We start from the raw sequence: 27,587 nt of genomic DNA, 5'->3' as shown, positions 1-27,587 counted from the left end.
CAAACAGAAAAACAATAGTACACATGACACAACATAGAAAACTAAAGAATAAACAACACGAACCCCACCAAAAACTAGGGGTGATCTCAGGTGCTCTGGAAGGGTAAGCAGATCCTGCTCCACATGAGGCACTCGTCGTGTTGCTTATGTGATTACAAATCCATCCGGTAAATAGTCTAATTCGGTAGGTCAAATTCATGAAAGGGAAGGGGATTGTAGTTACGACGTAAGGAACATATCCGATATTATTTGTGAAACGGTTATTCCATAACGGTCAACCAACTGGTGATGGCGTCCGTAAAATTTACGAAGGGATGCTTTCAACTTCACCATTTGGAACTCTTGGTTTAATAGCTTCCTTGTGAGCAGTAACCCTCTATCAAGAAAATCACGATAGGAAATGCAAGCACGGGAATATCGTATCAATTGGGAGATATATAGTCCGTATGCAGGTGCTGCTGGAATGTTGCTACTTAGAAATGGAAAGTTCATCTCTTTTGTCGTAAATTTTTGTCTTCAACCGACCCTCATTATCAATTTCTAGATGTAAGTCAAGATATGAAGCCGACTTAACTGTATCTGTAGTATACTTTATCTCCAATTCGATGGGATAGATGCGATCCACATAGTCACCAAAATTTGAATTGTTTAGTGAAAGAACGTCATCTATATAGCGGAAAGTAGAATTAAAGGATATTGCTAACTTCTTACCTTTCTTCCTAAGAAGTTCCTGCATGAAGTCAGCCTCATAATAATAAAGAAACAAGTCAGCAAGTAGAGGGGCATAATTTGTGCCCATTGGGATGCCAACAGTCTGTTGAAAAAAACGTCCTCCGAACGTAACAAATATGTTATCAATCAAGAAATCAAGCATCTTGCTAATATCGGTTTCAGAGAATTTTTTGTTTGAATCAGATTGATTCTTAACAAAGTAGGATTTATCCCTCCCTAAGGCAAGATACTTGTATCTACGTTGGCCATTCTTTTTCATGAAGCAAAGTAATACCAACTATTTCAATTTGTCCTTTAGTTTGGAATGTGGAATACTTGTGTAAAGAGTAGAAAAGTCAAATGCTTAAATACTGTTACAAGACTCATCAGTGACGTTCATATCAAAATATTTATAAAGCCAAACAAGTGCATAGTTGAAGAGCATTAATCCAAAATTCCAAAACGTTGTGCCAAATACAGCTGAGGTAATCTATTCCTGGGATAAGAAAATCTTTAGTTTTCGAAAAATTCAAAGTTTTGTAAACAAGAAACTTATAAATAATGACCACGTTATTGATATTCATGTCAACACCGAAATGTTTTAACTACTAGATTGGTGATACACTCGGGGACGAAACTGGAAGTTACAATATAACTTCCACGTAAATCAATATATATTGTAACCTTTTTGTAATCGCTTTGTCGTTTTTTTTTGTATTAAAAATTGCAATTTAAGAAAGACAAAAGAATATTTATTCTTATTCGGATACAAAACAAAAAGAATTAATACACAAAAGCTCGGAGAAAAATCAACAAAATCAAAATGAAATAAAATTCCTCGAAAGTGTATCAATGTTATGGCGCATTCGACTCATGTCAAAACATGACGTCATACAAATGAAAACGCTAGAGTTGAAGGTTTTCCGTAACGTTAATCATCGAAATTCGTATGGCATATTATTGAATTGGAATTATGGGGTAGGTATTGATTCGTTTTCTGTTCTATTGCATTATATGCATATTCATTGATTTCAGCAGGAAAACATGGCGTCTCGTCAGTTACGAAATGTCTATTGTGGATATAACGATGGCTTACAAAACATGTAAATTAAAAATGGCAAATGTTGGGTTTCAAGTTAAAAGAATTAAACAGTTTTTTTTGTAACGGTAATTCATGAAATAATCAATACAAGTTACAGATTTATTAGAATTAGGAGCTTTATCTAGCACGGAGTAAAAAAAGCAGCCACACACACGGCATTCCAACCCTTGCTTCAACTGTTTCTTAACGACCATATTTGTCCAATTAAAAACTAAATAACTCATGGAAGCCATCCATTTGTTGTATATTTACACATGGCCTAACGCTGAGGATAAAATTCGAATAAAATGTGAATATTACGACCATGTGTAGATTTCTTACAAATCTATGGCTTCCATAAAAAGTAAAATCACAAAAATAATGAACTTAGAGGAAAATCAACTCGGAAAGTCTATAATCACATGGCAAAATCAAATAACAAATAATTATTTCTTAATTAGTCTCTAACAATGTAACCAGCTGTCATGAATAAAAGTCTTTTTTATGATTATATGATAACAAGGAACAGCAAGTCAGGTCTCTTACAATGTATCTTAGAACACATTAGGTCATACAACCCAACGCATTCTTAAATTCAAGCTTCAACGGGAAGAGTTTTGGCAAAGTTTACAACCGTACTTATTATAGAATGAAAATTGATACTGCTTTGTAAATATTTCTTGTAGATTTATTTTTGTTTTTTTTATTACATTATACATACAATTGTATTATACTTTTCATTTTCTTGCAAGACCAGAAATAGTGCATGATATTTTATCAGAGGTGAAAACAATAGGCCAAACAGCATACCTGAATTGTTCCACCATAAATTTACTGCATTACAGAGCAAAGGTACATCTAAATATAATCTCCTATATAAACTTTTTCTTTTTTCCTTAAAATGACCTGTACCGAGTCGGGAAAATGTCAGGTGTTATTTTATACAAAATAGAAGATGTGGTATAATTGTCAATGAGACATCTCTGCTCAATTAGAGGCACAAATGACATAGAAATTAACAATACAGTTCGTTTATGTGTGCGTTTATTGTTTCTTCACTCTAGTGTTTTTGTTGTTTCGATGTTTTTTTCTTATAATTGATGTGTTTCCCTCGCGTTTGGTGTGTAACCCATATTTGTTTTTGTCTCAATCGATATTTTAAATTCGACCAATGATAAACTATTGTTACCTTTATTTATCCAAAAATAAAAATCAAAAGTAAGTTGTCCGTTAAGTTACAAAAAGGACGACAAGGTACGATAAGGCCCATTTTTCGCCCCACTATTTTCTCATTTATTAAATTTTGATTTGGAAAGCTACTTATCACGTTAAAATATTCCCTTAGTTTGATGTTTGTTTTGATGAACTTCACAACCACTAATTTGAAAATGGGTGAGGTGAGGGGGTGAGGGTGGTCATAAAAAACGTTAAAAGAAGGAAAAATGACGTTTTCTGGCCAGTTTCTTAAAATTTAATACCGTATGCATATGTGACCCTGAACACATTATGTCGAGTTAGACAGCAGAAATAGTTCGCATGGCATTGGAATAAAAAAAAATCCTGGGTCAGGTTGGCGCTGGCACTCAAAAACTAAAAAAATGTTTTAAAATCCCCTGTAAAATGAATAATAATTACAATATGTGAAAAATAACAGAAGGTTTACCCCTGTCATCTCAACTAGTTCCTAAAATTAGTGGTTTTGAAGTTCACCAAAACAAAGTTCAAATCTCTGCGAATATTTTAACATAATCAGTAGCTTTCCAAAACAGAATTTAAAAAATTAGAACATAGAGGTCCAAAATCCAAAAAAAGGGCCTTTTCGTACCTTGTCCTTTGTCTTGGTCAGTTGGTAAACAATAACTTTAAAAAAAAATATCATTTCACATGATTACAACAGCAACAACTATCTTCCCTTTATAAAAGCTTCTTTATAATGACAAAACTATTACAGAAAGATACGAAACTAAAGGAAGGCGTGGTTTTTTACCAAATAAAATTGAGAATGGAAATGGGGAATGTGTCAAAGAGACAACAACCCGACCATATAAAAAAAACAACAGCAGAATGTCACCAACAGGTCTTCAATGTAACGAGAAATTCCCGCACCCGGAGGCGTCCTTCAGCTGGCCCCTAAACAAATATATACTAGTTCAGTGATTATGAACGCCATACTTATTTCCAAATTGTACACAAGAAACTAAAATTTAAAAAAACCAAAGACTAACAAAGGCCAGAGATTCCTCACTTGGAACAGGCGCAAAAATGAGGCGGGGTTAAACATGTTTAAGAGATCTCAACCCTCCCCTATACCTCTAGCCAATGAAGAAAAGTAAATGCATAACAATACGCACAAGAAGAAGTCCGAGTCTGATGTCAGAAGATGTAAAACTAGAGGCTCTAAAGAGCCTGTGTCGCTCACCTTGGTCTATGTGTATATTAAACAAAGGACACAAATGGATTCATGACAAAATTGTATTTTGGTGATGGTAATGTGTTTGAAGTTCTTACTTTACTGAACGTTCTTGCTTCTTACAATTATATCTATAATGAACCTTGCCCATTAGTAACAGAGAAAAATATTTGGTAAAAATTTACATAAATTTACCGAATTAATGAAAATTGTTAAAAAATGACTATAAAGGGCAATAACTCCTTAAGGGGTCAATTGACCATTTAGGTCATGTTGACTTATTTGTAGATCTTACTTTGCTGAACATTATTGCTGTTTACAGTTTATCTCTATCTATAATAGTATTCAAGATAATAACCAAAAACGGCAAAATTTCTTTAAAAATTACCAATTGGATGGCAGCAAGCCAACAACCGATTGTCCAATTCATCTGAAAATTTCAGGGCAGATAGATATTGACCTGATAAACATTTTTATCCCATTTCAAATTTCCTCAACATGCTTTGGTTTTTGAGTTATAAGCCAAAAACTGCATTTTACCCCTATGTTCTATTTTTAGCCGTGGCAGCCATCTTGGTTGGTTGACCGGGTCACGCCACACATTTTTTAAACTAGATACCCCAAAGATGATTGTGGCCAAGTTTGAATTAATTTGGCTCAGTAGTTTCAGAGGAGAAGTTTTTTGTAAAAGATTACTTAGATTTATGAAAAATGGTTAAAAATTGACTATAAAGGGCAATAACTCCTAAAGGGGTCAACTGACATTTTTTCGGTCATGTTGACTTATTTGTAAATCTAACTTTGCTGAACATTATTACTGTTTACAGTTTATCTCTATCTATAATAATATTCAAGATAATAACCAAAAACAGCAAAATTTCCTCAAAATTACCAATTCAGGGGCAGCAACCCAACAACAGGTTAACCGATTCATCTGAAAATTTCAGGGCAGATAGATCTTGACCTGATAAACATTTTTACCCCATGTCAGATTTCCTCTAAATGCTTTGGTTTCTGAGTTATAAGCCAAAAACTGCATTTTACCCCATATGTTCTATTTTGAGCCGTGGCGGCCATCTTGGTTGGATGACCGGGTCACGCCACACATTTTTTAAACTAGATACCCCAATGATGATTGTGGCCAAGTTTGGTTTGATTTGGCCCAGTAGTTTCAGAGGAGAAGATTTTTGTAAAAGTTAACGACGACGGACTACGACGGACGACGACGGACGACGGACGACGGACGCCAAGTGACGAGAAAAGCTCACTTGGCCCTTCGGGCCAGGTGAGCTAAAAATGTATTTTTCCTGTCTTTACTATACCGAACTGGTATATCTCAATGAACAAAACATTGACCTTGCAGTGGTCCTTGTTCTTTGTTCGTGGTTCTTTTGTTTATGATAGAGAATTATTTCCAATTATTTTAAGAAACCTTTTGTCCTTATTCTTCTAATCGATGCGAAATAGACGGATTCCGATAAAAAGAATAAAACATGAGTTTTCTATATTGTTTTTAAACTATAATATTTATTATATTACATTTATTACATAGTAACATATGTTTGACGGTCAAGGACCATTAAGTTTTGTTTATCTTTAAGAACTAATGAAAATTAAACTCATCATAGATACCAGGATTAAAATTAAAACCCATGTACCACAATTTAATCTTACCAGTCCAGTTTGATATCTTGATTTTCAGCTGGAAATCAACAAGTGCATTGGAAGAAACTATTGTCATAAAAACTATCTTATTTTTGTTGCGAATTTTTATTTAAATGTAAGACAAGTCTTTGCAACCTTATTTATTGAATAATGTGACGGTAGGGTAACTCGATGTACAGCCATGTATCTATTTTGAGAGATTAATCATTAAATTTCAAACTTTTAAATGATTTGGAAATGGACTGTAAAATGCATATCAATTGATTTGGAGGAAGATGGGGTGTTTCAATTATAATCCATAGAACTTAGTATTTAATTTTCAAAATGTAGTTTACATCATGCTTTTCAAAAAAGTATAATGAAAATATATAGGTCACAAGGAATATTCTTACGCTTCAGGTTGTGCAAAATTTACAGATTTTGTAAAGATTATGCATGGAATACCCAATTTTCGAAAACTTTACCATATAATTTTGAGATAAAACATGAGAAGATAGTTCTTATACTGGGCTTTCGATACGAAAAAAAGGGGCTATGGGACTTGTTTTATTGACACATTATAAATAAGTAACATTCCATTGTAAAAGTAACTTTATCTGAATTATCTGACCTTTTATTTGAGTTATATCCCCTTTCGTGTTTAGGTTTGAAAAAATTGAATTTAACAAACGTATTCTGTTTTTTTTGTTGTTGTAAAATGCAACTATTAATTTGATAAAACATGTAATTTTCTAATTTGAAATAAAAACTCTTAGACAGTTTTTTTTCTGCTTTCAAAATTTACAAATTTTATTAAAGATCAAGACAAATGTTTTCTGGTGTATCAAAATCCAAGATGGAGGAAGACACCATAATATTCTTAACATAATTATATTATATTGTAACAGATGCATTGGATTAAACAGGCCACGCTAACTAGTCCCCAAAAAAACTTATCCTCTGATGAAACTGTTCATATTGATGAAGTTGTTGAAGGGCAAATGAAATATAAGGTGGTGAAATATATATCAAACTATGGTGAAATTTATCAACTCATTATTCGATCATTAACGGAGACTGATGCAGGGAATTATACATGTCAGATCTATCAGCCAAATTGGTATCACTATAAGTGGCCAAAAACGACCGGTGTTTTAACTGTGCAAAGTAAGTTATAACAAGTAATCAAGGTTTATCATTGTTCTGTTGACTAAATTTAAAGTCATGTCGTGAAACATTATAATATACTCATCAAATTGAGAAATGAAATGGGGAAATAGACAATAACCCGACAAAGAGTAGCAATTGTCGAAAGCCAACGATTGTTCTTCAACGCACCGATAATATCCCGCACCCGGAGGTGGTCCTCAGCGGGCCACTACACAAATTGTGTACTAGTGCAGTAAAAATACACTTATCTCCAAAAACATTGATTAACAGGTCGAAAAACTGATGATCTTAGATACTATTGACTGCCATTAACGATTGCCAAATACATTGATCACAAAGATGTAACGAAATGAATCTTTATATTAATAGAATACAAACAATAATCTTGCGGCGAAGATGGTAAACCACAAACATGAGGTGCTTAAAATTCTTTTTTTCACCATATCTGAAATTCGACAATTAATGTCTCTTCAGTGAAGTTAAGGATCGAAAAAGTATTTGGAAGGACATATAATTTACCTCAAGTTAGGATATAGACTCTTGAATTTTGTTTTGAGTCAAAATATGATGAACTGATAATATAAGCCATACGGTAGATATAATACGAGCCTAAACGAAAATAATAGAAACACATCTAAATTGAAAACAACGTTCAAACCTATGATTGCGTAGGATGAAAAACGCAGTATTTATACGTGTGCATGTTATAATCTTCCAAATATTATCTCCGTGTTTTATGCCTCAAAAAGGAAGCATGGGAAGTAAATTACCCTGGATCATGAATTTTAAAGTAAAGAAGAATTTATAAAAAAGAAGATGTGGTATGATTGCCAATGAGACAACTATCCACAAAAGACCAAAAATGACACAAAATTTAGTACAGCTGAAAAGGTTGATAATTAGCTCTTCACAAGATGACAGAAAGATTTCAAAACCCCTTAACATAAAATTGTCCATATTTTGAGATAGATAGAGCTGATGAAGTTTTCTATAATTTTGATATGATTTGTCCCAATAATAGTACAACACACTGTGAATATATTTTTGAGAAGGCGCATGATCATTTTACTAAAACTTTCTGTTCTGAATACTTAATGTTTGGATTCTTAAAGTTACAAATAGTTCACATTCTACTTGTTTAATCATTGATCTAGGTCATTGTTTGCTCTGTTTTTACGGCACTTTAATTAGTTCATTAAAAGTAAAATCACAAAGATACTATCCTGTTCTGTAATTTTAATTTTCTTCCACCATGTAATTTGAAACGTAGCACATTGCTAATTAATACAAAACTCAGATAAAGTAAGAATTAGGGTAGAATCACTAACGATTTTTTTTTTAGTTTATATTTCAGAAACTCCGAAATGTGAAGGACAGAACTGTCCAACTGGGAAGGCGTCATCTACTTATCAAGTTTCCATAGTTACGTTTATTTTCGGACTCACCATTATTTTCAGTATCAGAAATTGCTTTAAAAGGTGAATTAAGTTGATCATACACTTTACTTACAACACTTAGAAATAAGAATATATATATAATGATGTACTTTTTTTTGTTTCATAATGATATTTTTTATCAACACTTGCTCTTGTAATGATTGCATCATATAGTTGGTAAATATGCACCAGAATCATGATCTGCATGGTAATGTGCGAAACGAAAGAAAGTATTTGAGCAATATTTTTTCTAAACGAAAAGACATTTTGCACATTTACAACAGGTAAAATGTATAAAGAATGACTGTTATATTATTGTTGTGAAAAAAAAATGGAAAAACTGTTGTTAATTCTCTGATATTTTTTTTATAACACTTTATTTATTATTTTGTTATAATTTCTATTTTTATACTTTTTATGTTATATTTTTGTACATGTACATTGTAGACTATGCTAAACATGTACATATTTATCATAATGCATTTGTAGTGATTCTTTGGACATAAATTTCTGAAATATTTTGTAACAATTTTGAGGTGTATTTGTTCTATCTGTCTTACATTCAAATAATTTTTCTCCTCATTTTATCAAATATTATCAAACAATATTTGATAATCCCTTAACCAGTAAAATATAACTCAATCAAATTGTTGTCTAATTTTGGATGAAACGCGTCTTCTGGTTGGCCGACGTTGTAATGTTTATCAGCTCTAATACATAGTCTTGTTGTGTGACTGTGACATCATTGACGTTTAACTTTTTTTCATGGTTAAATCCGGTTCAAAATGGAATTTAAATAAGATTGTTAGAAATAACTGTTATATCTATCTGTCTATTAGAAATAACATCCAAAATGTGATGCACACTTTCAAATAATGGGTTATGTACTGTACACCACATTTCTGATGCTATTTCTTTATAAACAAAAAGTATAAGGTACAGTCATTCCTTACCTAAATATCCCATATTCGTAACTTTGCTTATCCAATAGTATGTTACTGGATACTTGTGTTTAATCAATCTATCATTTGCATTATCATTGCCTCTAGGAGGTCAATAATGTATAAAATATCAAATGTCAGTGTACTATATATATCATAATTTAATTGTTTTTGTTTGTTTGAATTTCCATCGACGCTTGATCTTGTGTTGCTTGATTACTATACTTAAACTTGATAAATAAGTGTCACTTTCAGATTTACGAGGGGTGCTTTTAATAATCGATATGAATTATTTGAACAATTTCTAGCGAAATAAAAGGTAATGAACATTATCTGAATACGAAAAATATTTGTATCATGTTTATCCAGAACATAAGACGCATTTATCATGTTTATTGATACTTGAAAGAGAGGATTTTCAAATCTTTCATCAGTTTACATTTTATATTAAACTTTTTCACTGATATACCCATTGATGTTAACTACATCATTTTCTTTAAGACTGGTTGTTTATGTATTGTTCATTTTTCTACAATGAATATCTTTAGTATAGGATTTGAGAAAATGTGTGTTAAGGGTTTGGACTACATCTTTTGATCCTTTGTCGACGGGAGACGTGGAATAATTAGTAATTTATCAATTGTATGACAATGGAGGAGAAGACGACCGATATCAAGAACAAGTCATCATCCATAACTAATTTATTAACGAGTTGTTTACCATCAGTTTTATTGCAAAATGAATATCAGAACCTCGAAAATAATTTTACATTTGCCATGGGTTTTTTTTACACGCTAAGAATATTTGATAAGCTTGAAAATAAACAAAATAATTATGCATTGTAAATTGCATTACGAATTGATGTCTTTGTGTTGATTTGAAGCAGCTTCTCTAATTAGGAAAAAAGTGTAAGGTTTATTCTTACTGGTTACATTTGTTTTTGTGTTTTTGTAATGAGGTCAATTATCTGAAATAGAGTTGTAATGTATAAGCGCGGTTTACAATTATTTAATGTACAGACATATAATCTTTTTTTTATTTTGATTTATTATTGATGATTGATTTCTAAGACAATAACCCGGTAAGCTGTTTTTGATTATAAATTTTGCTCATCTGTCTTTTAAAGCAGATGTTATTTTCATGGATAAAAGGTATATAAAAAATAAGTTATTATTAGTTGTCTTTTCATTTAACAAATATCGCCTTATTGTCTTCAGAAATCTACATGAAACACAAATTTTAATCAATTTGAAACAGAATCAAACACATTTTCGTATAAGATGTTTAACATATTCTTGAAATGTCTAAAAGAATCCTCCTTTTTGAACTTTGCACTTTAATGCCCTTGTAATATGAGTAAAAGTGAATGTTGATAATTCTACCTCTAATTAACATTACAAGTACTATCAATAAAAGAGAAAAGACTAAACAATTTGCAACTTCTAAAAAAACTTCATGAAAGAAAACAATCATAGTTTAAAACATACGGGATTTATAATCCTTCAGCGATATATATATTCTTTTTAAAATGTATTTTATTTAAAAGGACTCATTTTCTGAGACAAAGTTATAAAAGTCAATTCTCGATGAGACTTATAGAAAAATGTGAGTGATATTATTATTTCAATTTATATGTACTAAGTTAAGATTATTAAATAAAATTTGTGTAACTCAAATTGTTCTGTTGTTTTGTCTTCAAATGAGATACTTTAACTTGACATCTTTAAATACCAATGGATGATTTTTTTAAGTACCCGAGTCTGAATCATGCCATCTCTGGAATAGATAGTTTCACAATAATATTGAAGCCATGTTTTGATAGCTAAGAAAATTGATGGCAATAATTTAGAAAGAGGTTTTGTAGAGCACTCTGACAAACTAGCAATAAATATAAAAAAACAAAATGTGGTATGACTGCCAGAGAGACAACTCTCTACAAGGGACCAAAACGACAGAGAAATTAGCACCTATAGGTCACCGTACGGTATTCAGCAAACTTAAGGAATAACAAATATGTTTAACCCCGCCGCATTTTTGCGCCTGTCCCAAGCAGGAACCTCTGGCCTTTGTAAGTCTTGTATCATTTTAATTATAGTTTCTTGTGTACAATTTGAAAATTAGTATGGCGTTTATCATCACTGAACTAGTATATATTTGCTTAGGGGCCAGCTGAAGGACGCCTCCGGGTGCGGGAATTCTCGCTACTTTGTTGGACACCTTCTGCTGTTGTTTTTTTTCTATGGTCGGGTTGTTGTCTCTTTGACACATTCCCCATTTCCATTCTAAATTTTATGTTACACATAAACGATCGAAAACCACTGAAGTACAGGCTCCTGACTCACATACATACTTAAGGTGGCAGGGTTAACATGTTAGCGGGTTTAAAAACTTATGCAGTTTAGGTATTCAATACAGTGATCAGGCAAGATCTATGTCTTCATTTTGGATTGAAAATCTTAAGAAATATAGAACACCTGGAATGTATGTTGAGTTCCAAGGAAATGTCAATATCTTATTAATTTTTCAAGCAGTCTTTGTAATGTGATTTAAACAAAGAAACGTTGTTATTTGGGTCTTTATCAGAGGGGACAACACAATATTTGTTATGGGTGTAGAAAAAAGAGGGACGAAAGATACCAAAAGGCACAGTCAAACTCATAAATCTAAAACAAACTGACAATGCCATGGCTAAAAATGAAAAGACAAACAGACAAACAATAGTACACATGACGGAACATAGAAAAACAAAGAATAAACAACACGAACCCCACCAAAAACTAGGGATGATCTCGGGTGCTCCGGGAGGGTAAGCAAATCCTGCTCCACATGTGGCACCCGTCGTGTGGCTAATGTGATATCAAATCCGGTAAATAGTCTATAATAGCTTCCTTGTGAGCAGCAACCCGCTATCAAGAAAATCATGATAGGAAATGCTAGCAAGGAAATATCGTATCGGGAGATATATACCCCGTATGCAGGTGCTGCTGGAATGTTGCCACTTAGAAATGGAAAGTTCGACATGCTTTTGCAGTATTAGGGTCTGGAAAGATTGATGTAGCATAGACATTCATAGATTCAGTAAAGGTTTTAATTTATAATTGTAACAACAACCTCACAGCCTTAAGAGTATCAACGTCTTTTTTATTTTTTTTTATTTATTTTTTTGCATATTCCTCGAATGAACTCATTGATATGTTTAAGTTATGTTTCAAGTGTAATGGATAACGGATCACGCTATTTCTAGCCTTTGGATACCACATTTTGCAGAGAGTGTTATTGACATAATAGTAATAAAGTGGCCAACCGAATTATATATGAATGGTGAACTAGTACAAGTGCAATTAGGAGGTTTAGACTCGTAGTAACAAGTATCTGTAATTGATAAGGTAAGTTGCGGTAGGTTTGGTATAGGTATAAGAAATAACAGGTGTAGACTAATTTTTAGAATCAGGAGGTATTTGTGATAGAATTGATTTGTGATGAAGGTTATTGCTAAATTTGATGGCATGAATGCCTTTTTGGGCAATTTATAATTTTAGAGAGATCCCTTTTGTTAGATGATATAAGTTTGCCAGAATGTGCACATGTATAATTTCATCCACGACTTCTTTTCTCAAATATAATATCTTTAAGTGCTAAATTCCAATTATCTCTGATTGGGACATATCATAGTAATTACAAATTTTATTATATAACTCTGTAAGTGTTTATTACAATTTTCAAACATTAAAGTTTTGATTCAGACAAAAAAAAACAAGTTCACAAAAATGCTGATATCCGAAGAAAATTCAAAACGGAAAGTCCCTAATCAAATGACAAAATCAAAAGCTCAAACACATTAAATGAATAACAAATGTGATATTTCTGACTGCTTTCTAGCTGTATTCAATTGGCGATTAAATTTTGACGTACTGTATATTTCACTTAAATAGCATCTCAGTTTAAAAGATAAAATTGAATACAGGTCAAAGGTGCATGGGCAGCTTCCAATTATAGGAGTAGTACAACCATTGTTTCCCAAAATAAACTTTGTAAAACACTTTTCGAAAATATAGGTAGAATTGATCTTTGTTTCATTTAATGAAACACTTGGCATGCGTAAATCTTTATCTATTATTTGGTCGTAATACACATGAAAAAGAGTTTTGTTGTGAACTAGAATGAAAATAAGTTTTTCTGGTTACTAATAATTTTAAGCATCAATTCTTGCCATAATCAGTTCAATAATTTAAAAAAACAATGATATAAAATTAGACAACATCAAAAACGATTTCGGCCATTCTTAAGGGTCAATCAATAAAATAACCATACGTTAAATAGTTATCAAAAGTACCAGGATTATAATTTTATACGCCAGACGCGCGTTTCGTCTACATAAGACTCATCAGTGACGCGCATATCAAAATAGTTAAAAAAGCCAAATAAATACGAAGTTGAAGAGCATTGAGGACCTAAAATTCCAAAAAGTTGTGCCAAATACGGCTAAGGTAATCTACTCCTGGGGTAAGAAAATCCTTAGTTTTTCGAAAAATTCAAAGTTTTTTAAACAGAAAATTTATAAAAATGACCATATAATTGATATTCATGTCAACACCGAAGTGCTGACTCCTGGGCTGGTGATACCCTCGGGGACGAAACGTCCACCAGCAGTGGCATCGACCCAGTGGTGTAAATAGTTATCAAAAGTACCAGGATTATAATTTTATACGCCAGACGCGCGTTTCGTCTACATAAGACTCATCAGTGACGCTCATATCAAAATAGTTAAAAAAGCCAAATAAATACGAAGTTGAAGAGCATTGAGGACCTAAAATTCCAAAATGTTGTGCCAAATACGGCTAAGGTAATCTACTCCTGGGGTAAGAAAATCCTTACAGTGAATTCTTTCAAACAAAATACAAATAAAAAAAATAATGCACAATCTATCTGTTCATGTGTTCATGAAATGGAATATATATGCATCAACCATAAAGATATGTTCATGCACTATTTGTGTATGGAACTAGATAATTTGTACATTAAATATTTTTTATATATATATATATATATATATATATATATATATTATTTCTTGTGAATTATCACAACCACATTTGCGGATCAAGAATTTCAAAAATTTCACTTCGAAGGAGGAGTTCAAGTCGTACGTTGTCAGTTTAATATGTTATTTAGAAAATCTAAAAAGGGAATGACTCATCGATCTGCGTATATTTAAAAATAGCTAACAACTTTATTATTTTGTTAGACATATATCTCTAGTGTCTTCAATTATAGGGAGGATATGGATGGCAGATCCTTTTTCCGTTTTCTATAATTTTAACGCCATGGTCTGTTATTTCTATATTCGAGCACCTCATTTTCTCTTAAAATATTCTATCTTGATGGTCCATTTGTTTTTCAGAGACTACATTACCTCTTCTTTACACATCAATACTGCTTTGGTACATTCCATTCTTACAACATTTAAAAGAGTTATTGTATTAGTATAACTGTAACCGATGTATTCATAAACGGATCATTCGTTTACCTGGTTTTATAATTAGTAGTGTAAAGATCAAGTTACCTCATCAGCGACATTTTGAACAAAAGAGTGTTTACCTATGGAATGCAATAGGAAATAAGTTAAGATAGAAAATTTACTAAATTTAATAATGTAACCGACAAGTTGATAAGAAATGAAATATTTGTTCTCTACCGTCGTTCTGTCATCTATACTTTGTTCAGGTAAGTATTCATCATTTCATTTTTCAACTTCCTGAAACAGCGTCATTTCACTAACTTGTTCCAATAATTACAATTTGAGAATAAATGACCTGAAAAGGAAATAATTTGAAATCAAAGTTAAAGGAATTTAATGTGACAGAAAAGATGATTAAAAATGATGACAATGTAAACTGAATTCTGAAATAGCGTGCCGTTACAAACATTTAAAAAATAATAACGAAGGAGAATATATAGTTATCAAAGGTATAAAGGTTACAATCCTGAGAAGAGATCTCTCACTTAAAGTACAAACCGTATGTCTTATTACTTGGACCAATCAAATATTAATGTTGTCTGGTCGTTGGTCAGGGGGTTGTCTCTTTTGCACATTCTCCAATTCCATTTTCAATCTTATCAGTCCCTTACTTTTTAACCTTCCGTCATGGATAAACTTCTCTTATATGATTAAATAATTACAAAGAACAGCATTTCAAGTCTCCTAGAATGTATCTATCTTTAAGAACAATTTTTCTCATACAACTGTATAGATTTAAGTACAGTTAAAGTTTCGACAGGAGACAACTGTTCTTATGGACTGATATTTGCAACTACTTTTAAGGGTTTCTAAAAAAATTACTTTTGTAATACCATTTTATATTTTTAACAGACAAGATTAAGTTTAGACTGTATTGCATATTTTTAGTCTGCTTGCTTGATTTTTTTACATTTAATGTTTCCTTTTGTGTTTTTGATTTAAAGTGACGCGCTTTGAGCAATTTTGTTATTTTATCACGTGCTCTATAAAAATTCTTTGTTTTTGTTTATCTATTTAAGATTACGGATAACCATGTCATTTGTGTATTGATTAAGAACAAACCATTGTTTAATTTGTTCCAGTGTTTGCTGCAAGACCAGAAATAGTGGGTGATATTTTACCAGAGTTGAAAAAACTGGGTCAAACAGCATACCTGAATTGTTCCGTTATAAATTTACAGTCTCCAGCACAGGTACCTCTACACATAATTCAAAGTTCTGTCATAAATTTACATACATCAGCAAAGGTACAGATGAGTGCCGTCCTTACCTGTACAGCAATTTAACTTGATAACAAGTCATTAAGTAAACCAACGACAGGATTAAGGACTGCAATCTTGTGAACTTGAAAAGTGGACTTGATCCTAGGACTATTGTTATGTCTGCCGATATAGTTAATTTGGAAACAGGTCCACTACTGATATAATTTATCTTTAAACAAGTCCTGCCATAATTAAGCATCATATAATTTTGATTGTGATAAATTCGAATGAACATGTTTTCAAGCTTACTTTTGACTGGTCAGCTCAACACTGTGACCAGGATCGCTCTACATCGATGTTTTTTCGCATTGCGCAATTCGTAAAAAAAAAGAGACTCATTAGTGAAGCTCGAATACAAAAATGTTTAAAAGGCCAAACAGAGTACAAAGTTGATTAGCATTGAGGACCAGAAATTCATAAATTGTTTTGCCAAAAACAGCTAAAGTAATCTATTCCTGAAGCAGAAAAGCCTAAGTTTTTCAAAAATTTTGAGTTTTGTTAACAGTTAATTTTAATTATGAACGTACCAATGATTACTGAAGTCAAAACAGAAGTGCTGACTGCTAGGCTTTTGATACCCTTTGGGAAATAAATCTCCAACAGCAGTGGCATCGACCAAGTGGTTGCAAATACACTCATCAAAGATACCAGGATCAAAATTTATATTTACGTCAGACGCGCATTTCGTCTAAAAAAAGACTCATCAGTGATGCTTGAATCAAATAAATGTTTAAAAGACCAGATAGAGTAAAAAGTTGAAGAGCACTGAGGACCAAATATTTCTTAAAGTTTTGACAAATACAGCTAAAATGCTTGTACCTGTAATATGACAGTTTTTGTCCATTCGTTTGCTTTGTTGTATCCTTTGACTTTCCAATTTTGATTTTTTCTCGGACTTTTTTGTGATTTTACTTTTTTCTACGATTGAATGGTATTATAATATGGACTAAACCAGTCAAATCATGCAATACTGCCATTCATGACTAGGTTGTTTAAAGTCTGACAAAACGTAAAGCAAGTAATTTACTAGTCTGTTTCCCGGTTGTTATTGAAATTCTAGACATTTGTATATTCAGAAGGCATACTGAATGTTTTTACGGAGGGCACCAACCTAGTAATTTACACCCTTGGTCTCTTGCTGTTTCACAAAATAAGGTAGATTTTCATATCGCGCAAAATGACTAAGGCCCTCACGATCCTAGTTCCAACCTGTCTGCATTGTAGCAAGACCGGTCTAAAATCTTGATTTACACCTAGAAATCAACAAGTGGTTGGGAAGAACACTTTTTCATGACAATAAAGATGTCTTCAGTTTGCTGGTGGTAAAATTTCACTTTTCTGTAAACAAATTTTCTGTATCACCTGTTAATGAATTATCCGTTGTAATAATTGTTATGTTTATACGCTAATTTTGAGAATATCTTAATAACAAGGTTGATCGCCATTAAATGTATCATTATCTGACAATGTGGATTCCTAAACTGAATATAGTTTGACCTTTTTGTCAAGCATGGCATACCTAGTCAGGGCCATATTATTATGATAGGAGATGATTTATCAATTGATTTTAAACTTTTGAATTATTTTGATATTGGCTTTAAAATTCAGTTTAATTGATTTCATCTTACTTGGTAACAGTTACAATGGATTAGAAAGACCCTACCATCTGGAGAACCTTTGCATATTTCCTCCGATGAAACTATTCGTATTGATGAAATTGTTAAAGGAATATAATTTCAGTCGGTTGATTTTATGAATTAGAATGAAATTATTTTCTTCTGAATTGTCTGCCCATATAGGTGGCGTTTAGGTTAAGTGGTTTGTGTGATTTGGCGGTTAAATCATTCGGCACGACAGGGTCTACTCGATAGGTCACGTTAATTTTTCTAGCTGTGTTAGTCGATTAGTACGTTCGAATTTAGTCTTGGATTATGAAGGTGAACCCGATATTTCATTGAGAACTGTTTTAACTGCTTTAAATCAACAAAGTAGAGGTACTGAGTCGGCAATTATTGGTGGTAGAGAGAAATTTGGTGGACTTGAATAAGTTACAGTGTGCTAATGAGTTGATGGAGTACCAGGTGAAGAGAAAAGGAAATGGGAATATACTACTCTTGTGTGTCCTAAACACACTACAGGTCCAGCAGTCTGTATGTGAACACTAGTAAATCACCCACCAAACCTGGCCTCAGTGAAATTTTGAAAGATGAGTATTTAAATTATCTATAAATTTTAGCTATAATAGATAATTGTATTGGTTATAATTTGACCAATGATTTTATTGAATATCAAGTAGGTCAACCTGATATTATTGTTAAGGATAGACCTAGCAGAAACATTCAATTTTAAATGGATATTGACACGCCTATATTTATTATAGATACTATAAGAGATGGTTGTATATTACCTTTCTATTCAAATACAATATCGATTATTGTTTGTCAAATAATTTATTATTTTTACGATACCTCTTTTGTTAAATCAGCGATTACTAATTTATTAGCTATGATTTAATTGTAGAGATGTCAAATACTTGTATTCACTTTGTTGTGAATCCGTTAACTGTTTCTGTTCAGTTAAACAACACGTTAAAAATCAGATTTGAGACAGAATATGACAGGTATTTGCGGAAGACAAGTGTAAACTTTGAAGATATGCGTATTGCAAAACATTACATAATCATTTATACCAATTCATATACGTTTAAGTATGTTATACATTAGTCTATATGTTTCCACCTCATGCTAAATATCTATGATTTGTATGGGACTTTAACGGTGTTTTTGCTTGTTATAGTTTTACTAGAATATCTCATTAAAATGGAGAGAAGAAAATAAGCAGATTATTATGTACTCAGACGATGCATTCGGTACACATGACGATGAGGAATTATGTAATACAACAAGTAGCGGTTTTATACCAAAGACTGAGACGTCTGTGGACTACTATTAAAACCTTATAATTTCAGGGCCTAAGATAAAGGAGTTTTTACTATTCCTGACAATTGTATACACAAGATAATGAATATCATTTCATACATTGATTTGTGTTTAGCTAAAACGGAAAGTATTTGTTAGGGAGATATAGCTTCTTTGGTAGCCAGGACAGCTTAATATATCTATTTCTCAAGTTATAGGCAATATTGTATATTTATTGACAAAACATTTGTCTAATGATATAAATAGTGTTCATTCATACCGGAGCAGTAATATACATTTATCTGTAGACAGTATTGGTCTTAATTATTATAAAAAGATTTAAGGTTTTAAATGCACATGAAGCCAATATTAAACCTTATAAATCTGAAGTTCTTGGCAGACTATAGCGTACAGTGAAAACCCATGTAATATTGTTCACGATATGTGGTTTATAGAATGTGAGGTTTCTACAAGTTCCAAATGGAAGGAGTTCACAGTATTGAAAAATGTATTTTTGTCGTTGATAAACTTTTTAGCTTGCAACAATATAAGATTACTAGTAACCACATTTAAAATTGTTGTTAGTAAAAGGAGCACGACATCAGTATTGCAAAAGTTGATTTTAGACATTTTAGCACATATATATTGCACAATGTTTATATTGACATGGTAGTGAGTCTACGTACTGAGGATAAGAGAGCAGATTATCTTAGTCGGATTGTTGATTAACATGATTGACTACAGGCTAATTCTGAATTTGTATTTCAGATAGTTGATGATTGGCTACAGGCTAATTCTGAATTTGTATTTCAGATAGTTGAATCCCTTAGGGGACCTCATGAGGTTGACTAGTTTACCTCAGGTGACAATTTTTAAATTAATAGTTTTTATTCCAGATTTTGGAAAGTGAATTCGTCAGGTATTGACGCTTTCACGGTTGATTGGCGAGGGATTAAGGGGTTATTCGTTTCACCTATTTCTTTGTTCCCACAAGAATTAATGTATTTTCGACAGTGAAAATTAAACTTTTACTCTATACTGGCTCTCTGCTGGTTTTTTGGCTAAAGCTTTTTCTATATGGTGATGGTTTTTCTATATGGTGATGGTTTTTCTATATGGTGATGGTTTCTTTTCTGAAGTGACAAATTTTATGGATCTTTCTACTTACAGACATGCTTATATAGCTGGTAGAGTAAAAAGACCATATTTGGCAATGTTGATTTAACATTTGCATATTTAATAGCATTACTGATGGATTTTTCATCCAGTCATTTATCACTTTGATGTGAGCATGTATTATAGATCACTTTGATGTGAGCATGTATATACTATCACTTTGATGTGAGCATGTATATGATAGATCTCTCTTGATCTCTTGCATGTATATGATAGATCTCTCTTGATCTCTTGCATGTATATGATAGATCTCTCTTGATCTCTTGGTATAGATTACTAGCTTTACTAGATTTGAATCTCATCAGTTTTGGATTTGAGATTTCATATGAATTTTGTGGATAATTAGATGCATAGTACTTAGCTGATAGTTTTAGATTGCTTTTATTAGTTATGTTTTATTTTTTAATTACAAATATATTTTTGCAGGCACTCACCGGAAGAATTGCAGAATTAACCTGCTTCACTAGTTAGCAAAGTGAATTTTCTCTCAGAACTTATGTAGGAATCTTAGCAGTTTCGACTATAAAGGATATTATCTGAGTATTTTACGCTGGAATAATTGGGCTGCATCAAACAGAATTGAAAATGGTTAGACTGTACCAGCAAAAGCTTATTACGTTGGTTTATATTTAGCTGTATTGACACATTCGAGAAATACTGTTAGTCCAGTTGAACAACCGTTTTACTCTTTACATAGGATACATTCTCTTATTGGATCATCATGTTTACCGACGAATTCGTCTTTAGTAATTAACCTACTAGAAGATGTGAGGCGTAGCTTGCCTACTCCTACGAATATAAAGGAGCCTGTTTCGTTAGAATTACTGCATGTAATGTGGGTTGTTATGTTTTCTTTTGGTGACTTGTATAATCAGCGTATTTGATATTTGTACGTGTTTCAGTGCTTTTGCGAGTTGAGTTGCTATCTATTCGACGAAGTGATTATTTTAAGTTATTTTAGATCATTATATGTCTATTGTCATTTAACGTTTCAAAACAAGCGTATACAGATTGAGAGAAGTCGATTCAGTGTCATTCGTATAAGTGTCGGTGAAACATTTGATTTATTTCTGCATTGGGCTGATTTTTCTAGCTATTTTGATGGGGTTACTTATTTATTTATTTTATTCTACTTTTTGTTTGGATTTTTTCCAAATGTTTAGATGTTGATGTTTTACGTAAAAGAATACGCCAGTGTCATATAGGATGCGCGAGCTCTTTATTGAAGTGTTCTGTCGTATGTTCTTGAGATTAAGTGTTATGGGTTTCACAGTTTTAGGTCTGAAGGTGCTTGTGCTAATTTAGGTTTTAAGTTTATAGACACACGGTAGATGGTGTTCCGAAACGGTAAACGATATTATCGTGAAGGATTCTTTGGATAATTTCTAGCATTATTTTCAGATCTTTATTACATGATATAGATCACCTTTTTTAAATTTTCCCGTTCTTTGTGTTTTCGGCCCTCGGCTCTGTCGTGTGGTATTGCACTTTACTATTTTTTGTTATTTATTAGTATGATTATTATCTGTGGTTGTGCTATATGGGTGTTAACGGAAGAAGAAATATAATTTCAGTCGGTTGATTTTATGAATTAGAATGAAATTATTTTCTTCTGAATTGTCTGCCCATATAGGTGGCGTTTAGGTTAAGTGGTTTGTGTGATTTGGCGGTTAAATCATTCGGCACGACAGGGTCTACTCGATAGGTCACGTTAATTTTTACATCCATGCTATTTGATATTAGTTTGTATCATGCATTAAGAGATCGATTGTTTACAAATGTTTGTGTGTATTGAAATACTAATACATATATATATACAGCAAATTTACAGATCTAACATTGTTGGGTTGATGTTTAGACGAGTTGTATATACATTATGTACACAGCCATGTATCACCATCATTGATGGCGATCCGATGGATACATCTGTTGTAGGGTTGTCACTGACTCAGACGTACTTATGAATATAATTATTTTCTGTGACTGTATCTTACATTAATTTGTAGGATCCTTTACTATAGATAATTTAGCTGATCTGTAACAATAACATCTTCATGCCTTATATATCATGTACTGCAGTACGCCGCTAGATTAAAACTGACGTGGAAAGGTAACATATGGCCACCGAAAGCTCTTTTATTGAGAGCCCAGGTGGTCGTGTGGTCTAGCGGGACGGCTGCAGTGCAGGCGATTTGGTGTCACGATATCACAGTAGCATGGGTTCGAATCCCGGCGAGGGAAGAACCAAAAATTTGCGAAAGCAAATTTACAGATCTAACATTGTTGGGTTGATGTTTAGACGAGTTGTATATATATATATATATATATATATCTAGCGAGAAGGCTAGAGTGCAGGCGATTTGGTGTCGCGATATCTCAGTAGCATAGGTTCGTATCCCGGCGAGGGAAGAACAAGAATTTGCGGAAGCAAATTTATAGATCTAATTTGGTTGATGTTTAGACGAGTTGTATATATATCTATATAAATGATGACTTTTCGTACTGATTCGAAATTTGTATACAATAAATATCATTTAATGGTTGTTATTAAACCAGCCCTCGGCTCTGTCGTGTGGTATTGCACTTTACTATTTTTTGTTATTTATTAGTATGATTATTATCTGTGGTTGTGCTATATGGGTGTTAACGGAAGAAGAACAAAAGAAATATGATGTGGTGAAATACGGAAATACCAATCGTTTAATGTACCAACTGATTATTCGATCATTAACGGAGACAGATGCAGGAAATTATACCTGTCAGATCTATCTACCAAATCAGAATTACGATGAATGGCCACAAAAGTTTGGTGTTTTAACTGTGAAAAGTAAGTATTCTATGTGATTAAGGTTTGCCATGATAATGATTGGAACTTTTTTCAACCAATACAATGAAACATACACACAAATCTATATATCTATATACATATATCTATATACATTTGTATGTCATGTGCTGCTATTTATAGGCACTCATATATCTATATACATATATACTTAATAGACTAAACATTGTAATATTTTATCAAATAAAAAAGTAATGACATTTATGAAGCGACAATTGGTGCATGTATGATTTGCAACAATGCAACTTTATAACAGAGTCCAAATGATATGGATTTAAAGAAATTTTAATGGTTTTCATTCTTTAAAAAATATAAGTTTAAAGAGAAACCGAAATTTGCACATTTCGGTGGAGACTTATTTCAACTTTAAATTGTTTGAATGTTTGAAAGTGATGGAAAATAATGTTTCAACCAAAATATGAGAAGACAAAAGATTCTTCGGTTACATGTAATGTATATTTTATAGTTTTATCTGCCAAACTTATGATAAAGATAAAGCTTTTCCAGACTTCTTTGATCGTTTTGTTGTGTCTTTGACACATTCCCTATTTCCATTCGCATTTTATTTGAATTTCTCTAACAATTTAACACCAAATAGATTACTGAATGAGGAATTAATTTGTCTTTACTGCATTAATATTTTTGCAATTATAACAAGAGCTTTGTTTGTAAGCATACTGATTTTATGCTCTGGCAAGACATTTATAATTCGCCCTTACACGACAACAATTTGGATCTTTATCTGTCTATTTATTTTATTTGATTAAACAATGTACAAAAACACTCATCTTGCAAATTTTGTTCGTCACAATTTTCAGAAAAAATATTCAATGATATAATGAAAAGAAAAATGAAATAATTAGATTCAGCTTCAAACTTAATTCTCATTTTTCATGTAGGACACTGTTGATGATTGGAAAGCGCCATCTACATACCAAGTTTCCAGGGTCACAATTATGTTTGGACTCATCATAAGCTTCATCATCAACAAGTTACTTTCAAAGATGAACGTTTGTTTAAAATCTTCTTCACTAATTATTCCATGTAAAATACTTGAAAAAAAATAACAACATTGAAGTTTTTTAAAAGACATGTATATATTCATTAAATGTGTGCCATATATTATTTGTTTAGTTATCTCCCTTTGATTATTGATTATAATCTTTTTAAAGAACCAGTACTATCTTTGACAGCATATAACAAAAAAAAAAGGAAAATTTCAAAACGAGATTTGGAACAGGACTCTTGTGAATGTTTTACTCTTTTGTCAGCCACCATAAAATAAGTAATTTTTTTGAAAAAGGCAACATAATTTAAAGTAATTTCCATGCAATATCAGTTTTTATTGACATAATTAAAATTGGAGGTAGTCAAGTTGGCGGTTATGTTGGAATACAAACTGGTAGATTTTACTTCATTCAGTGACCATATCACTAGAACAAGCTATTCTGATTTTAGATCATTACTATATCATAAAAAAATTAAATCATCGTTTTCGTAGTCTAGGAGGCAGTGAAAAAGAAATTTATAAAACGATTTGTTTATCATTACTCGCAAACATGGCATTAAAGGGAAATAACATCTGCTCTAATTACAACAATATTGAAAAGTAACCATTATGGTACAAATGTTAAATTATTTTTTTCTGTTGAAATTATGAAACAGATGTTATAAATAAGATAAAGAAAAAAAACGGGGATGGCTTTTTCAATATGAATAACACATTCATCAAAATATTAGAAACAGTACCGACTGATATGTGTTCTTATAGAGAAAAATGCATTTTATATGTAATCTAGGGATATAAAAGGATATCTTGTGCAATTTTGAAGAAATCTAAAAAAAAAATTGATAAACTTTCTAAAGGTAAATGAAGTAATACAAATTAAGGGCAGACTGTTTTGATGTAATACTACAGAAAAAACTACAAGCATAACAAGATATCAATGGAAGTTTAATGACCGTTAAGGAAGCACCTTATTATATTTCTAAAAAAATGATTTTATGTTTATAATTTTCCTTTGCATTTTTTATTGATTAATTTCTACATGTTGTAATCATCTGTATTATTATACTGTTCGTGTAACTTGTGTGTACATTGGTGCGCCATGTTATATATGGACAGATTAACTTTGAGCATTTATTATTTATCATGAAGTATTTGTAGTTATTTAGAAGACACATACTGCTAATGTCTCGAATCTCCAAGATGAGATTGGTTTATCCATCTCATATCTTTTTTTCAGTTTAATATATTTGTGTCTTTTTCATGTGTTGTGTGTATAAATTTAATTAATAAGTAGTTTTTTCCATTGAATTTTGGCTATTAGAATGCCCTTTATCCTGAATCCTGATGATAGTCCGTCGGACGGGGACGATAAATGGCTGACCCGTGTTAAGAGAGAGTCATATCTCTTGCACGTTAAAGACACCCTTGTCGATTTCGAAAAAGAGTAGGCTTATGCCGCTACAAGGCAGTACTCACACCCGCAAAGTGGAAAGGGATTAATATAAGTTGCAAAACTTGTTTCCCAATCCACTATAGATAAATATGTTTAAACATAAACATATCCTGAATTTCTGCATGTTAAAATCAATTATTCCCTGACATAATTTGATATATCCTCTATCCAGTAAAATCATATTTAAAACAATGACTAAATTTCTCATATCCAGTTTATAAACAAGTGTGCTCATCCTTTATTCTGTAACTGGATAATTGTGTTTTATTTAAGGTACCCAATAGCTAGCTTATAAAGAATCAGTTCCAAAGTTCTAAATAAACTGAAAAAGCCATAGCGTAAAATGAAAAAAGACAAACAGTGAAACAATAGTACACAGTGTTGGTATAAATAACTTTGACAATTTCGGAAAAAAAACAAACGTTCTGACTATATAAAGCTCACATCAAGTGGAATCTTATGGGATTTGTCAAAGTTTTCCAGTCAGGAATACTTCTCCGCTCTATAATCTGATGCACTTTGATGGAAGCTGCATGTAGTCTCTGTGCGGTGTTCCCTTTCGGTAGACTTTATAGAGTTGTTCGTGTCGTAGCGATCAAAACATTTGCTTCTATGTGCGCCATATAAATTCATTGGGGCATATTTTTTAATAGTAAGCTGCAAATTCGCCGTATGTTTTACCTTTTTTAGCATTAATAAATTGAACCATGCCATACCATCTCTTATGTAAGTTGTGAGTGATGGTAAAAAGGAAGATAGGGAAAGTGCACAAGAGACTTAAGATTCGAATTGCTTCACAAAATCCGATTTGCATGATTTTCTCATGGTGCCGTCATTTTGAAAAGGGGATAATGGAATGGGTTCGACAACACATGTTCTATGATAACATCATCTCTACATTTTGCCAAAATCAGTGCACGTTTAATGACAAGTTATGGATGTATGCGACCTGAAAGTATTTCCCCCGATTTATATTTAAGGTTTGTGTTTGACTTTGATATTGGACTATACAAACTCCTTTTGATCTTAAGAAAGAGCACTAGTAATAAAATGTTTAGACATGTTCACGCCTTCCTCGACAACTGTGAGCAAAGAACCTCGATTATGTCTTGAAGCATGCATTTAAGAAGAGATATTGATAAGACACTGAGGGTGGGATTCCAAACCAAAGGGATCAGTCATGGATTATTTAGATGGTTCACATTGGCAATAACATGTTCTTCATCTCTTTTCATTGCTGTTGACTTTGTTTCTTCTTGTGAATTTGCATAATTTGCAGCAATTCAATCCCTTTTCAGCATTACACGACTAATGGATTTTATGAAATGTCTAGTAAGGGTTTATCTAACAAGCAGAGACTTTTGATTTGCTATGCCTACAGTGCCACCTAATCCCCTTGAGGCTTTTATAACGGTCTTTTCTGTTGCCATTTCATAGTACTGTCAAAATGTCCAAAAATCTGTCTAAAAAGCAAAGTAGCCATCTATAAAAGGTGATCGCATGTTCTCGGAAAATTGAATCATATCGAGTATCCACCTTCGTGCGGTACGGTTGGTTACAAAAACATAATGTTACATTTGTGATTACGATCTCAAGGAAGAGACCAAATTCCCTCTCGTTCTGCTCTTACATTTGACAGCTAAATGTCTACTGTTTCAAGGAACATATCCCAGTATGCAAATGTAGTAATACATCACATCCCAACTGCGTATATGTATCTATAAGATGCTGTATATGATCCTCGAATAGCTCCGTCATATGAGTGTTATGAATTTTGTCTTGTTTGAATTGCTGCAATAGTGCTTCAGAGACAAATGAATTTGATATTATTGATTAATAAAGGTACAAATATTTGAAATATCATTTAAATGTTAATTTTTTTACATTCTGCGTTAAAAGAATTATGAAATTAAATTAGAACGTACTCTTTCAAATGCAAAGTATTCGTAGTGTAAAACTTTTACAAAAACTCTTTAATAACGAATTAATTTTGCTAAAATTTATTCGAAATCGT

The 27,587-nt window shown here is 32.2% G+C and overlaps 2 protein-coding genes across 2 annotated transcripts in view; both read left to right on the top strand.

The window, feature by feature from the left end:
- Positions 1 to 9,584, top strand: part of LOC134720643 (lachesin-like) — a 42,771-nt gene extending 33,187 nt beyond the window's left edge. The window contains exons 8-10 of the mRNA XM_063583022.1: positions 2,545 to 2,644; positions 6,755 to 7,013; positions 8,359 to 9,584. Of these exons, the coding sequence (XP_063439092.1) occupies positions 2,545 to 2,644; positions 6,755 to 7,013; positions 8,359 to 8,498 (499 nt within the window). The 3' untranslated portion in view covers positions 8,499 to 9,584. The remainder of the gene's footprint in view (positions 1 to 2,544; positions 2,645 to 6,754; positions 7,014 to 8,358) is intronic.
- A 5,401-nt stretch (positions 9,585 to 14,985) lies between these two features.
- LOC134720642 (uncharacterized) lies at positions 14,986 to 25,646 on the top strand. The gene is made up of 5 exons (XM_063583021.1): positions 14,986 to 15,117; positions 15,994 to 16,103; positions 17,811 to 17,900; positions 22,925 to 23,093; positions 24,011 to 25,646. Exons 1-5 carry the CDS (start codon positions 15,069 to 15,071, stop codon positions 24,019 to 24,021), a joined length of 429 nt encoding a protein of 142 aa, XP_063439091.1. The 5' UTR covers positions 14,986 to 15,068; the 3' UTR covers positions 24,022 to 25,646.
- The last annotated feature ends 1,941 nt before the right edge of the window (positions 25,647 to 27,587 follow it).

Source organism: Mytilus trossulus, chromosome 6, assembly GCF_036588685.1.
Source record: "Mytilus trossulus isolate FHL-02 chromosome 6, PNRI_Mtr1.1.1.hap1, whole genome shotgun sequence".
NCBI classification, from domain to species: domain Eukaryota; kingdom Metazoa; phylum Mollusca; class Bivalvia; order Mytilida; family Mytilidae; genus Mytilus; species Mytilus trossulus.
The sequence above is the reverse complement of the archived record's forward strand: the minus strand, read 5'-3'. Positions and strand labels throughout refer to the sequence as shown.

Excerpts from the sequence above, each read along its gene's own strand:
- LOC134720642 (XM_063583021.1), top strand. The coding sequence starts at position 15,069 with ATGAAATATTTGTTCTCTACCGTCGTTCTGTCATCTATACTTTGTTCA. Across the intron at positions 15,118-15,993 it reads GTCATCTATACTTTGTTCAG|TGTTTGCTGCAAGACCAGAA; the intron begins GTAAGTATTCAT and ends AATTTGTTCCAG. Across the intron at positions 16,104-17,810 it reads ATTTACAGTCTCCAGCACAG|TTACAATGGATTAGAAAGAC; the intron begins GTACCTCTACAC and ends ACTTGGTAACAG.